Genomic DNA, 12011 nt, shown 5'->3' on the forward strand with positions numbered 1-12011 from the left:
ATTTACCAATTATATAATATATTTATTGAGCAATGTAGCAATGAATATTCTCTTTTCTTTCAGCTTATTATTTATCTGTGTTGCCTGAAGATGCTACAAAGCATTTTGCAAATCTTCAAAGTGTTGTTTTTCTTCCCACAAAGGAAAGTTGCCAGGTAGGATGGAATATAAAGTGGGAAAGTTGGAGGAAATTATCCAAAAAATAAAATTAATGATGCATTAGAATTAATTCTTCTTCCTAAATTGTTAGAGTAAATGAATGTTGCATTTTTATGATAGATGAGGTTTTATTATCATTTTGGCCGAGTGAGTGGAACACTAAAAGTTGAATTGCACCAGCTGTATCCTCACACCTTAACAGAAATTTGGAAGCAGACAGATCCACAGGAAAGCCAATGGAACAAGGAAGTTATCACAATCAAGACCAGGAGCAAATTTCAGGTTTGTACCCCCAATCTCACTGAAAAACAATTCTGACTGGTCCTCTGATACAGGAGGCTGATGGGATCAAGTCGGGGTGCCTGTCAGATGTAGATGCTGGTTCAAGAGATGAATCCATTGTGCCTTTACTATCCATTTTCCACATTATATGCTGCCCCCACTGACCAAGGAATTTCATGTCCTCTCATGTTCAAAGGAGAAAGTGAGGACTGCAGATGCTGGAGATCAGAGCTGAAAATGTGTTGCTGGAAAAGTGCAGCAGGTCAGGCAGCATCAAAGGAGCAGGAGAATCGACGTTTCGGGCATGAGCCCTTCTTCAGGAATGAGGAAGGTGTGCCAAGCAGGCTAAGATAAAAGATAGGGAGGAGGGACTTGGGGGAAGGGCATTGGAAATGCAATAGGTGGAATGAGGTTAAGGTGGGGAGGGGAAATGAGGAAACTGAGTTCATCCCTTGTGGTTGGAGGGTTCCTAGGCGGAAGATGAGGCGCTCTTCCTCCAGTCCTTCCATATCCGCCACAAATTCACCTGCACCTCCATACACATCATTTACTGCATCCGCTGCACCCGATGTGGCCTCCTCTACATTGGGGAGACAGGCTGCCTACTTGCAGAACGTTTCAGAGAACACCTCTGGGACACCCGGACCAACCAACCCAACCACCCCGTGGCTCAACACTTCAACTCCCCCTCCCACTCCGCCAAGGACATGCAGGTCCTTGGACTCCCCCATCGCCAGACCATAGCAACATGACGGCTGGAGGAAGAGTGCCTCATCTTCCGCCTAGGAACCCTCCAACCACAAGGGATGAACTCAGATTTCTCCAGTTTCCTCATTTCCTCTCCCCCCACCTTGTCTCAGTCTCAACCCTCAAACTCAACTTCACCTTCCTAACCTGCAATCTTCTTCCTGACCTCTCCACCCCCACCCTCACTCCGGCCTATCATCCTCACCTTTACCTCCTTCCACCTATTGCATTTCCAACGCCCCTCCCCAGGTCCCTCCTTCCTACCTTTTATCTTAGCCTGCTTGGCACACCTTCCGCATTCCTGAAGAAGGCCTTATGCCCGAAACGCCGATTCTCCTGCCCCTTGGATGCTGCCTGACCTGCTGCGCTTTTCCAGCAACACATTTTCAGCTCTCATGTTCAAAGCCAGGATGTGACAGAACTTTGGAATCATTTATTGAAAGGATTAGAATGAAATAATTGATGTTTGGGTGACCAGCAGCTAATGTAGCATTATGACACCATGAGTAATATGAGCCTTTGGATTTGTTGCATAATAGGGTCATGGGTAGCAGAGATTTGGATGAGCTCTAGGTTAGGAAGTGTGGAATCTGGGAGGAGCACTTTAGGATTACCAAGACTGGAAATGACAAGATCATGAATGAGTGTTCTGATCGCCAGTAGGCTAAAGTAAGGGTGCACGTTCAGGTAGAAATAGATGGCATTTGTGATGGAAAAGATGCAGAGTCAGTTGCTTATTTAATGATTGAAGAGAGTGCTGAACATGCAAACTGTTTAGTTAATGCTGAGACTGAGACTAAGGCTGAAGGATGGCACCAATGGCAAGGGTATGGAGTTTGTGGCAGGTGGTCAATAAAATGCAATTGCACCTATTTGTATTTGCTGGACGTAATTGTGACTAATCTAAACTAGCTTTGGAGACAAGTAATTTGAATGCACAGAAGAACATTGGTGCAGGAGTAGGTCATTCAGCTACTCACTCCTGTTGTGCTATTCTAATGGATCGTGGATGATCTGTATTTTAACTCTATTTTGCTTACCTTTGATTTATATCACACAATCACAGTGTTACAGAATCACAGAATTGTTACAGTGCACAGGAAACCATTCAGACCATTGTGCTTGCATTGACTTTCCAACAAGCATTATGATTTAATGCCATTCATCTGCTTTCTAGCAAAACCCTTGCACATCATTCCCATTCAAATCATTTTCCTGTGTTCTCTTGAATGTCTCAATTTACTTACCTCCATCACAGCACCATGCAATCCATTCCTTTGTGTGAAAAGCTTTTGCTCACATCCTATGTGTGAGATTTGCTAATCACTTTAAACCTGTGCCCTCTCATTCTTAATCCTTTAATGAGCCAGAACAGTTTATGCCTACCTGGTCTCTCCAGACTGCTCATAATTTTTTAAACTTATATTTCAGGCTTCCTCTCTCCAAGGAGAACTCTCTAGTTCCCTGCCCCCATCCTAAATTGATTTGGTCCTGAGCTTACCTGATTAAAGTGGGCTCTTTCCCAGTTTAATTGCTTTTACTTTGGATTGTTCACTATCTTTTTCTGTCATCATCCTAAATTTCCCTGTCTGCTAAATGTTCCCCCAGTGAGAGTCAGTGCACATTGCCTACCAGATTTTCTCAAAAAGGTCCAACAGTGCATCCTTTCTATTTGGACTAAACACATACCATTGGTGGAAGTTTACCTGAACACAATTTGGGAATGGTTTGCCAAACACTGTCCCAGTCTACATTCGGGCAGTTAAAATCCATAATTATGTCCATGCTATAATGTTGGCATGTCTCTGTAAATTTCCCTTCAGATTTGCTCCTCGATACCCTTTCCTCCAGTTGGTGGTCTACAGTTTACACTGGGCAATGTAATTGAAGCCTTTTTTGTTCCTTAGCTTTAGTCAAGTTCTTTCTGCCCTAGAATCCTTTGGTAAATCCTCTTTGTCTGGGATACAATGGTATCCTTAACTAACGTTGCCCTTAATGAATACTGCCACTCTCCCCTTTCCTTCTTTTCTGATCTTTTCCGAACACCTTGTACCTGGGAATATATAACACAAAATCCTGCTCCTCCTTGAGCTAAGCCTCTGTTATTACTACATTAAACTTTGCATGGCAATCTGTGCCTGTAACTCCCAAATCTTTTTTACTACTCACCAAGCATTCAGAGAAATTCTTAATAACCCCAATATAGATTTCATCTTGTTTGCCCTTACTTCAACTTCATCAGTTGACTTTTTTTCTCTGTTCTAGAACTATCCATCTCTTCAAGCATTTTGTGCACCCTGGTATTCTCCTCTAAAATCCTCTCTTGGGTCTGACACCCATGCTGAGTTAATTTAAAACTCTTTCAAAAGCACGAGTAAATTGCCCCGTCAGGAACTCAGTTCCTGCTCTGTTCAGGTGCAATCTGCCTGATTTGGATAGTGCCATCTTCTGTAAAGCCAGTCTCCGGGTGCCTAGAATCTATAGCCCTCCCTCCTACACCATCTTTTCAGCCATGCACTCATCTGCCTTATCCTTCTATTTCAAAAAAAATTTGTATTGTAGAAATCTGAGTTCGGATAATTCAAGCTACAGCTCAACTTAGGGGTCATGATTTCAGTGAAAACCTGTAACTGAGGAGCTGAATCATAACTTGGTCATAACTCATTGACTCAGAAATTGGAATTCAAGTTCAAAATCAGCAGGGTTTATTGATGAAAACAACAAAGGATGCATCCTCATTCAGGAGTGACTTTTAACATGCTGATACAATTTTACAAAGTATTTTTATTGTGCATGTATATGTTTTGTGTTTAGAACGTCTTTGATTTTGCAGGTGTAAAACTTTCTCACTTTACATTTGCTGTGTATCTGCACAGGTCATATTTCAGGGCAATATTTTTGCCTCTAGTCAACCTAATGAAGTGCTTGCTGTGGACGATATTTCTTTCGGTGATGGCTGTCTCCCAGTACCAGGTAAATGCAAAACCATGTTAATGATAATTAAAGTTTAATATCTAAAGATGTTTTGATTTCTTTCCAATTCAAACATTTACATTACAGTTACTATTCAAAATTTGTGTTGTAGAGAAAGAAAGATTTAAGAGTCATGCTGCCAAAATATTCAACTTAAAGCGTATATTCAATGATCATGCATTCCCATTGGGGAGTTTGATTTGAAGCGTACATTAGACAGAAAATGGGAAAGAAGTTGGAATATTTAACTTAAAGTCTAACCTCTGCTTAAGCAGCAATTTCTGGGAACTGCATGAAGAATCAAATTCTCATTAGAGAGAAAGGACTAGAAAAGCTAAAAAAAAAGAAACGATTGAATAAAACTAAATAAGAAATGAAATTTTGCCATCCTGAATAGGTATAACTAAAGCAAAACTAAAATTGGCTCTCTCTATAAGATTTATGCCATCTGGAAATTTATGTAGATGGTCACAATCAATCTGACAGTTCATCCAACCTCCTGATTCAGTCTGCATTTTCCCTTCCATGTCCTGTTCTTGGGAATAAAAGGGTGATGAATCTTTGGGGGCTAGTGTTGATTAGATTTAGGGATTGACTGAATCTGTGGAGGCATTGCATTTATCATTACGTCATAGGTCCAATAAAAAATGGAAGACTAGGAAAAACCTTGAAAGATATTTTCAGATTAAATTCTGTTTGCAATTAATCATTGCGGCAGCAAATAGATTCAATCTTCTTGAGGTGTTACTATTACTCTTAAATCAAGTCTGGAAGGGTTCACATTCAAAATAAGATCTGCTCCATTTTTATGAGACCTGCAATATTTTATATAATGCTACATATTTGATTTTTTATATTGGTTTTTATATTTTAAATTCTTGATTTTACAAATTCCTGCTCATGATGTGAGAACTTTAATTGCAACAGAAGCAGAGTAAAACGTTAATCACGGCTCTCACAACATATTGAAACTTTCTGGTAAGGAACAATGCACAATATATTTTTTCCCATAGGGGAGCAAAGTCTGAGGTCATGAGAACAATATCCTGAGATCTGTTCCACTCAATTAAATCACAGTTAAACCATATCTTAACCCCATGTATATGCTTCAATTAACTCACAGTTAACCCATATCTTAACCCCATATATGTGCTTCAATTCCATATCCTGCATCCTTGCCAAAGAAAAACCTATTTATTCCACTTCCAAAATATTCAACTTAGCAAAAAATCCAGCTTCTTGGAGAAGAATGTTCCACATTTCTGTGATGGTTCGTGTGAAGAAATGATTCCAGAGATCAGCCCTGATGTTAGATCTGTCATATTAAGGTTACAATACTTTGCTCTGCACCACTAGAGATATTGTTTCTTTCAAACTTCCTTATCAATTCGCTTAATCATCTTAAATACCCCTTAAACATCTTAAAACTATATTCAATTGAAAGAGAAGATTCATCCGACTGATTCCTGTAGTGAAGGCCTCTTATTAGGAACAGTTTACCTATATCTGTTAGAGTTGAGAAAAATGAGATGTGATCTCATCAAAATGTCTAAAATTCTAAAGTTATTTGACAGGCTTTTTTTATTATTCATTCATGGAATGTTGGCATTGCTGTTTAAACCAGCATTTATTATATACCCCACGTTGCCCTTGAGATGGCATGGGTAAGCTGCCTTCTTGAACCATTGTAGTTTCTGTGCTGTAAGGTGCTGTAGGGAGGGAGTTTTAGCATTTTGACCCAACCATGCTGAAGGAATGGAAATATATTTCATGCTTAGAATTGTGAGTAGCTTGGAGGGGTGCTGGCTGGTATTGGTGTTCCCATTTATGTGCTGCCCTTGTCCTTCTAGATGGGAGTGGTTGTGGGTTTGGAAGATGCTTTCCTCGGAGCTTTGATAACTTGTCACTGAGCAAGTTGTAGATGGCACACACTACTGCTATTGGCTGTCAGTGCCAGCGGGAGTGACATGCTGCTAATTAAGCAGGTTGTTTTCTCCTGGATGGTGTCAAGCTTCTTGAGTATTGTTGGAGTTGCAATCACCTAGGCAAGTGGGGAGCACTCCTGACATGGGCCTTATAGATGGTCAACAAGCTTTGGAGAAGTAGGAGTTAAGTTACTTGCTGCAGGATTCCAACTTCTTACCTGCTCTTGTATCATTTTTATGGTGAGTCCAGTTTAATATCTGGTCACTGGCAGTTCCCAGGATGTTGATAATGGGCATTTTGACATTAAATATCAAGGGGTTGAGGATAGCCATTTCCTGGCATTTGTCTTGCTACTTATCTGCCCAATCTGGATATTGTCTGCATCTTGCTTCATTTGAATATGGACTGCTTCAGTACCTGAGGAATTGTAAATGAAATTCTCCATTTGGGAAGAACATTAGCTGCAAAAGGCAAGAGAACAATTCAAATTCAAGACTAATGGGTAAGGGAAAAAGAATCAGCATCAAGGTTAATGACGGGGAGAGGCTAATAAGAATTTGAAACAGCATCTCTGTGTCTTCAAAAAGTATGGAAATGTGCCTGCAAACTTCGGAAATGTGCAGTGGAGTTTGAGACCCAGCATTTAATTCAATTTTTTTTGCAATGGTAAAGAAGTGAATGACTATTAATTTATGAGCCAGTTATCAGAAGAGGAGCAAAAATGTGTGAATCAGTTGATCTTTAACATCACTGAGCAGGAAGGTGCTAATGAAATTTTCTCATCTGCTAAGTGTTTGATTTATGATATTGTAAAATCATACTTTTTCTTGAAGGGCTTATAATTGGTTTTATAAGCATTCTGTTAAATATATCATGGACTTTTGTTGCTCGAGGCATTCTAGGGCTCCAAGCCCCTCACAAAATTTGATGTAAACTATTTCCATGGGTCTCCCTTTTGTCTCCCACCCTATATTTTTTGCTGCCTTCAGAAAGGAATTTGTGTTAGGACAAAGTAGTGAATATATGACAAGAGTCATGGTGTTCTCTTACATCTCTGATTTCCATCATAAGTTAATTTGGGCTTTGTAGATCTACTGATGCCAGTAGTTTTTTTGCATGGTTCGGCTCAGTATGTCCTTTAAGTAAGGTGTCAACAGTGCCTTAAGCAAGTTAATTAAAAGTACTCAGGGCAGTAGACATTGGAAAATATAAATCAGTTCCTTCTAATTCTTTATAACTTTGATTTTATTTCTGTGGATGAGATGCTCCCAAAGGAAATTAATTATTTGAACATCATTCTACATCAAAAATATTATGTAAAATCTCCTTTCTCCTCTTTATATTCCAGATCTTCACACTTGGGGTATGTATCAGTCAAAGAAAACCGCATAATATCTTGCCCTCTCTGGGTTTCCAGGGAGCAGTGAATTGGCTCGGAATCAGCCTTTTCTAATTCTACTAAAACTAAGGGTCAACTTTGACAAAGAAATAAAATGTTTTTTCCTTAACTGAAAGCTATTTATTACCTTTATTGATGTCACAATGTCACATGGAGCCCCTAGGAACATAACAACACTCTAATTCAAGAAAAGCCTCTTTATATGCATTAAGCCTTTGCCTATCCATGTACCATTTGCCCTCTCCAAGGCCCCAGTCATCATCCTTGATCATTTCAGTCAAAGAATCATAATTATAATCCTTGATACCCAAAGATAAATAAGCAGAACTCCAGGTTGTGCATCACCCTATCCTGGTTACCTAACATTCAGAGATGATTGGCAGTCTCCCCATTCGAGCGACTGTATTAACAACATAAGGATATATCTAATTCCTTCATAAGGTCTGAATTTCACTGCAAGATCAGCTCTTGTTGCTCAACACTAATTTCTTGAAACACTGCAGTCCAGCGGATATAGGAGATACAGTGTTCCTAGGAATGCTGTACAAGGTTTTTGACCCGACAACGCTGAAGGAATCTCAACGTATTTCCAGCTCAGGATGATCTGTGACTTGGAGGGGAACTTGTTGTTGTGGTGTTCTCATGCATTTGGTGCCCTGATCCTTCTCAGCAGTTGATATCATGGATTGTAAGTTCTTATCAAAGGGAGCTTATTAAGTTGCAATACTACATCTTGTAGATGGTACATACTGCTGTCAATCTGTATTAGTGGTAAACAGAGTGATTGCATGATGTGTTGTTTAGGATATTGATCAAATGGACTGCTTTACCCTGAATGATGCCCTAGTGTGGTTTTTGAGTCAAGCTCATCCAGTCAATTGAATACAATGTTACTTTAAACTCCTGATGTGTGTCTGTCAATTGTAAACTGGCATGGGGAGGCAAGAAGTGAGTTACATGTCACAGAATTCCCAACCTCTGATCTGCTTTTGTGGAAACATTATTTACATAGCTATTAGATCAGCTTTTAATCGATGATAACCTTCGGGATGTTGATACTGACAGATTCAGCGGTGGTAGTGCCGTTGAATGTCAAGCAGAGATATCTTGATTCTCTCTTGTTGGAGATAATCATTGTCTGACACATGTGTGGCATGAGTATTATAATTGTTATCATCACAAGCCTGGATATTGTCCAGGTCTTGCTGTATACAGGCACAGGCTGGCTCAGCATTTCAAGAGATGTGAATGTTGTTAAATGTTGTGGAATCATCATTGACATCCCCACTTCTAACATTATGATGGAGGGAGGATTATTGATGAAGCAGCTGAACATGGTTGGACCCAGGATCTGATCCTGAGGAACCCCTGCCTTTGTCCTGAAGCTGAGATGATTAGCCTCCAACATCAGATATTCCTTTGAGCTAGCTATGAGTCTAACCAATGGATATTTTTCCCACTGTCTCTTAATAGCGTTTATTGATGTCCCTCTGAGTCAAATGCCGTCTTTTTGTCAAGGGCAGTGTTTCAGTCCTCATCTTTGGAAATCAGTTCTTTTATACATGTTTGGACCACGGCTGAAATGAGATCTGGAACTGAATGGACATGACACTATCAGAACTGAGCATTGCTGATCAGGTGATTGTTATATAAGTGCCAATTGATAGCACTGTTAATGAACCCTTCCATCACTTTGCTGATGATTGAGAGTAGATTGATTTTTGTTCCTGTGTTTTGTGGACAGGGCATGCCTGAGCAATTTTTCACTATGTCAAGTAGATGCCAACATTATATCCTAACCATAGACAATGTACAGAATTTTATCTCAGTAGCCTTTAAAATTCAAAGGCATTGACAGTAAAATCAAACCAGGAGTGTGTTACATATACCAACAAGTGCTGATTGTCATCCTAATACCTACAAAGTTCCAGAAAGCTACGAAACTCTACTTTCTCCTTTTTTTTAACCTGTATTTCCACATGAGAATCTGCTTTTCTTTTAAAATTTTCATTTGATTCTAGATCAATGCCTTTTTGGGGTAGAGAGAAATTCAATCATTGCCTTTTGGTGAATATAGTTTTTCTGAGATTACTCTGTGTTGATTGCCTTGAGTTCTAAACAGCAGGATCCCGATCAGATGGGCCAATGGAGTAAGGAATGGCAGATAGAATGTAATTTATATAAATGTGAGGCACTGCATTTTGGAAAGGCAAATCAGGGCAGGACATACACACTTAATGGTAGGGTCCTGGGGAGTGTCGTGAAACATCTGGTGAAGAAGTGGGGCTCTGAAAGCTGGTGCTTCCAAATAAACCTGTTGGACTATAACCTGGTGTTGTGTGATTTTTAACTTCATTGGTCAGTGCATTTAGTATAGGAGTTGGCAGGTCATGTTGCAGCTGTATGGGACAATTGGTTAGGCCACTTCTGGAATACTGTGTGCAATTCTGGTCCCCCAATTATTGGAAGGATGCTATGAAACTTGAAAGGGTTCTGAAAAGATTGACAAGGATGTTGCCAGGGATGGAGGGTTTGAGGTACAGGGAGGGGTTGAATAGCCTGGGGCTATTTTCCCTGGAGCATTGGAGGTTTAGGCTAGACATTTACAAAATCATGAGGGGCATGGATAGGATGAATAGAGAAGATATTTTCTCTAGGGTGGGAGAGTCCAAAGCTAGAGGGCATAGGTTTAAGGTGGGAGGGGAAAGATTTAAAAGGGACCTGAGGGGCAACGTTTTCTCACAGAGGGTGGTGCATGTATGGAATGAGTTGCCAGAGCAAGTGGAGGAAGCTGGTACAATTACAACTATTAAAATACTCATCTGGATGGGTAAATGAATGGGAAAGGTTTAGAAGGATATGGGCCAAATGCTGGCAAATGGGACTAGATTTATGCAGAATATCTGGTTAGCATGAAGGAGCTGGACTGAAAGGTCAGTATCTATGTTGTACATCTCCATGAATCTAACTTCCCCCTTCCAGTGGAAAGTTTCATTCTCTATCCAAATTCTCATTTATTTCATTATTTATCACATTTCAAGTCAGTATTCACTTACATTTCTTTCTTCTAGGAAATACATTGCACATTTTTATCACTTCTCCTCTTGCTTAGAACAATTCTAATGTTGCCCACCCAGATTATACATCAAGAAGTCTTGAAATTTGCATGCAGTATGTTATTGATTTTCTCATGTCCACCTGATCAGTTAGGCTAGAACTAGCTAAACTAGCCTTCACCCTAATTCGATCACAAATTCCGAAATCAACCATTAGCAATCATTCTGGATGTTAATACATTTGTTCTCTCCTTTGATGATGTCTGAGCTACTGACTTGAGAGCAGCGTTTCTTGGTTTTATTTCTCTAAAGTCAATGATGGGCTTTGCAAACACAATACCGCAAATACAACGTGTCATGAGGAAAGAAAGCATGCTGGGAAATCTGGCCATGATCCGCCTCTATCTGTAAATTCTGGCATTACTGACCAGATTGCTACCACTGACATCAACTATCTCTTTGCTAATAGTGTGGAAATATTTACTGCTTAGACAGTATAATTTGCAGGTATGCACAACATTTAATTTTCAAGATAACCAAATCACAAGCATATTATCACACAGAATTTGCAACTGAAAGCCAAAAAACAGTGGGAAAAATTTAAGCCCACACAATGGAAAAGAAATCGCAAATTTAATCTCAAAACTGCTCACTTCTGAGTTTAATAATGGCAGGTCAGTGTTGGGGAGACCTCCTATTCTCTTATAAAAATTATAATGTATCTAAGAGCTTCACGTTAAACCTGCTTTGTCAGTTGAACCTCAGCTCATGAGTTTTCCAAGCCTTGGAGCCCATCACCAGCAGCTGCAGGTTCCTTTTCTTTGCTTAAGGTCTGCTCTAAAGTGTGTCCTGACTGACTGGTGCCTAAGTTCATCAATCAGGGATCCTGTCAAAAGAAATACTAACACTGGGGAAACACAATTCTGGATTTCTCAGCTGTAACTCTGCCTTCTAATAGGAATCCCTTTCCCTGCCAATATTGAGGCATTATAACTGGTGACCATTTGCTCACTGAAAGAATAAGATTCAAGGAGAACCTTAAAGAAAAGAGACAGATTGCAAAGTGAAATAGTTTAATGAGGAGATTTCAGTGGGTCAGGTTGTGAATAACAGCAGAATGGCCAACAAAAGATTGATGGAAGTCGTTGATTCACTGATGCCAGAATTGGAGGAACGCATACATCCAAAAGTTGTTGGGCTGGAAGAGATTACAGGGGTACGGAGCATGGGACTGTGAGGACTAGAAGACAAGAATGAGAATTTTAAATTAGAGGTATCGCCAAACAAAAAGCCATAGCATGGACCTAATGGGTGAAGAGAATGTAGTGAGGGTTAGGATTCAAGCAGCAGAGTTTCAGTTCGATTTTATTAGGATGAAGGATGTGAAGGAAGTTGCCACAGCAGCATTGGAATCAATGATTCTTGTTATCAAACACATGGAAGAGTGTTTCAGCAACAATTAAAATAAG

General features: G+C 39.8%; 1 protein-coding gene across 8 annotated transcripts in view; it reads left to right on the forward strand.

Moving 5' to 3' along the window:
- Positions 1-12011, forward strand: part of malrd1 (MAM and LDL receptor class A domain containing 1) — a 408484-nt gene that overhangs the window by 41410 nt on the left and 355063 nt on the right. For 4 of the 8 annotated variants that reach the window (XM_043690416.1, XM_043690424.1, XM_043690419.1 and 1 more), the window contains 4 exons: positions 64-155; positions 280-441; positions 4065-4161; positions 7436-7450. The exons of 1 other annotated variant lie outside the window; for it this stretch is intronic. In XM_043690416.1, coding sequence (XP_043546351.1) covers positions 64-155; positions 280-441; positions 4065-4161; positions 7436-7450 — 366 coding nt within the window. The remainder of the gene's footprint in view (positions 1-63; positions 156-279; positions 442-4064; positions 4162-7435; positions 7451-12011) is intronic. 3 more of the 8 variants (XM_043690422.1, XM_043690421.1, XM_043690417.1) reach the window with 2 other exon arrangements.

The sequence above is a fragment of the Chiloscyllium plagiosum genome, chromosome 5 (assembly GCF_004010195.1).
Source record: "Chiloscyllium plagiosum isolate BGI_BamShark_2017 chromosome 5, ASM401019v2, whole genome shotgun sequence".
Taxonomy (NCBI): Eukaryota; Metazoa; Chordata; class Chondrichthyes; order Orectolobiformes; family Hemiscylliidae; genus Chiloscyllium; species Chiloscyllium plagiosum.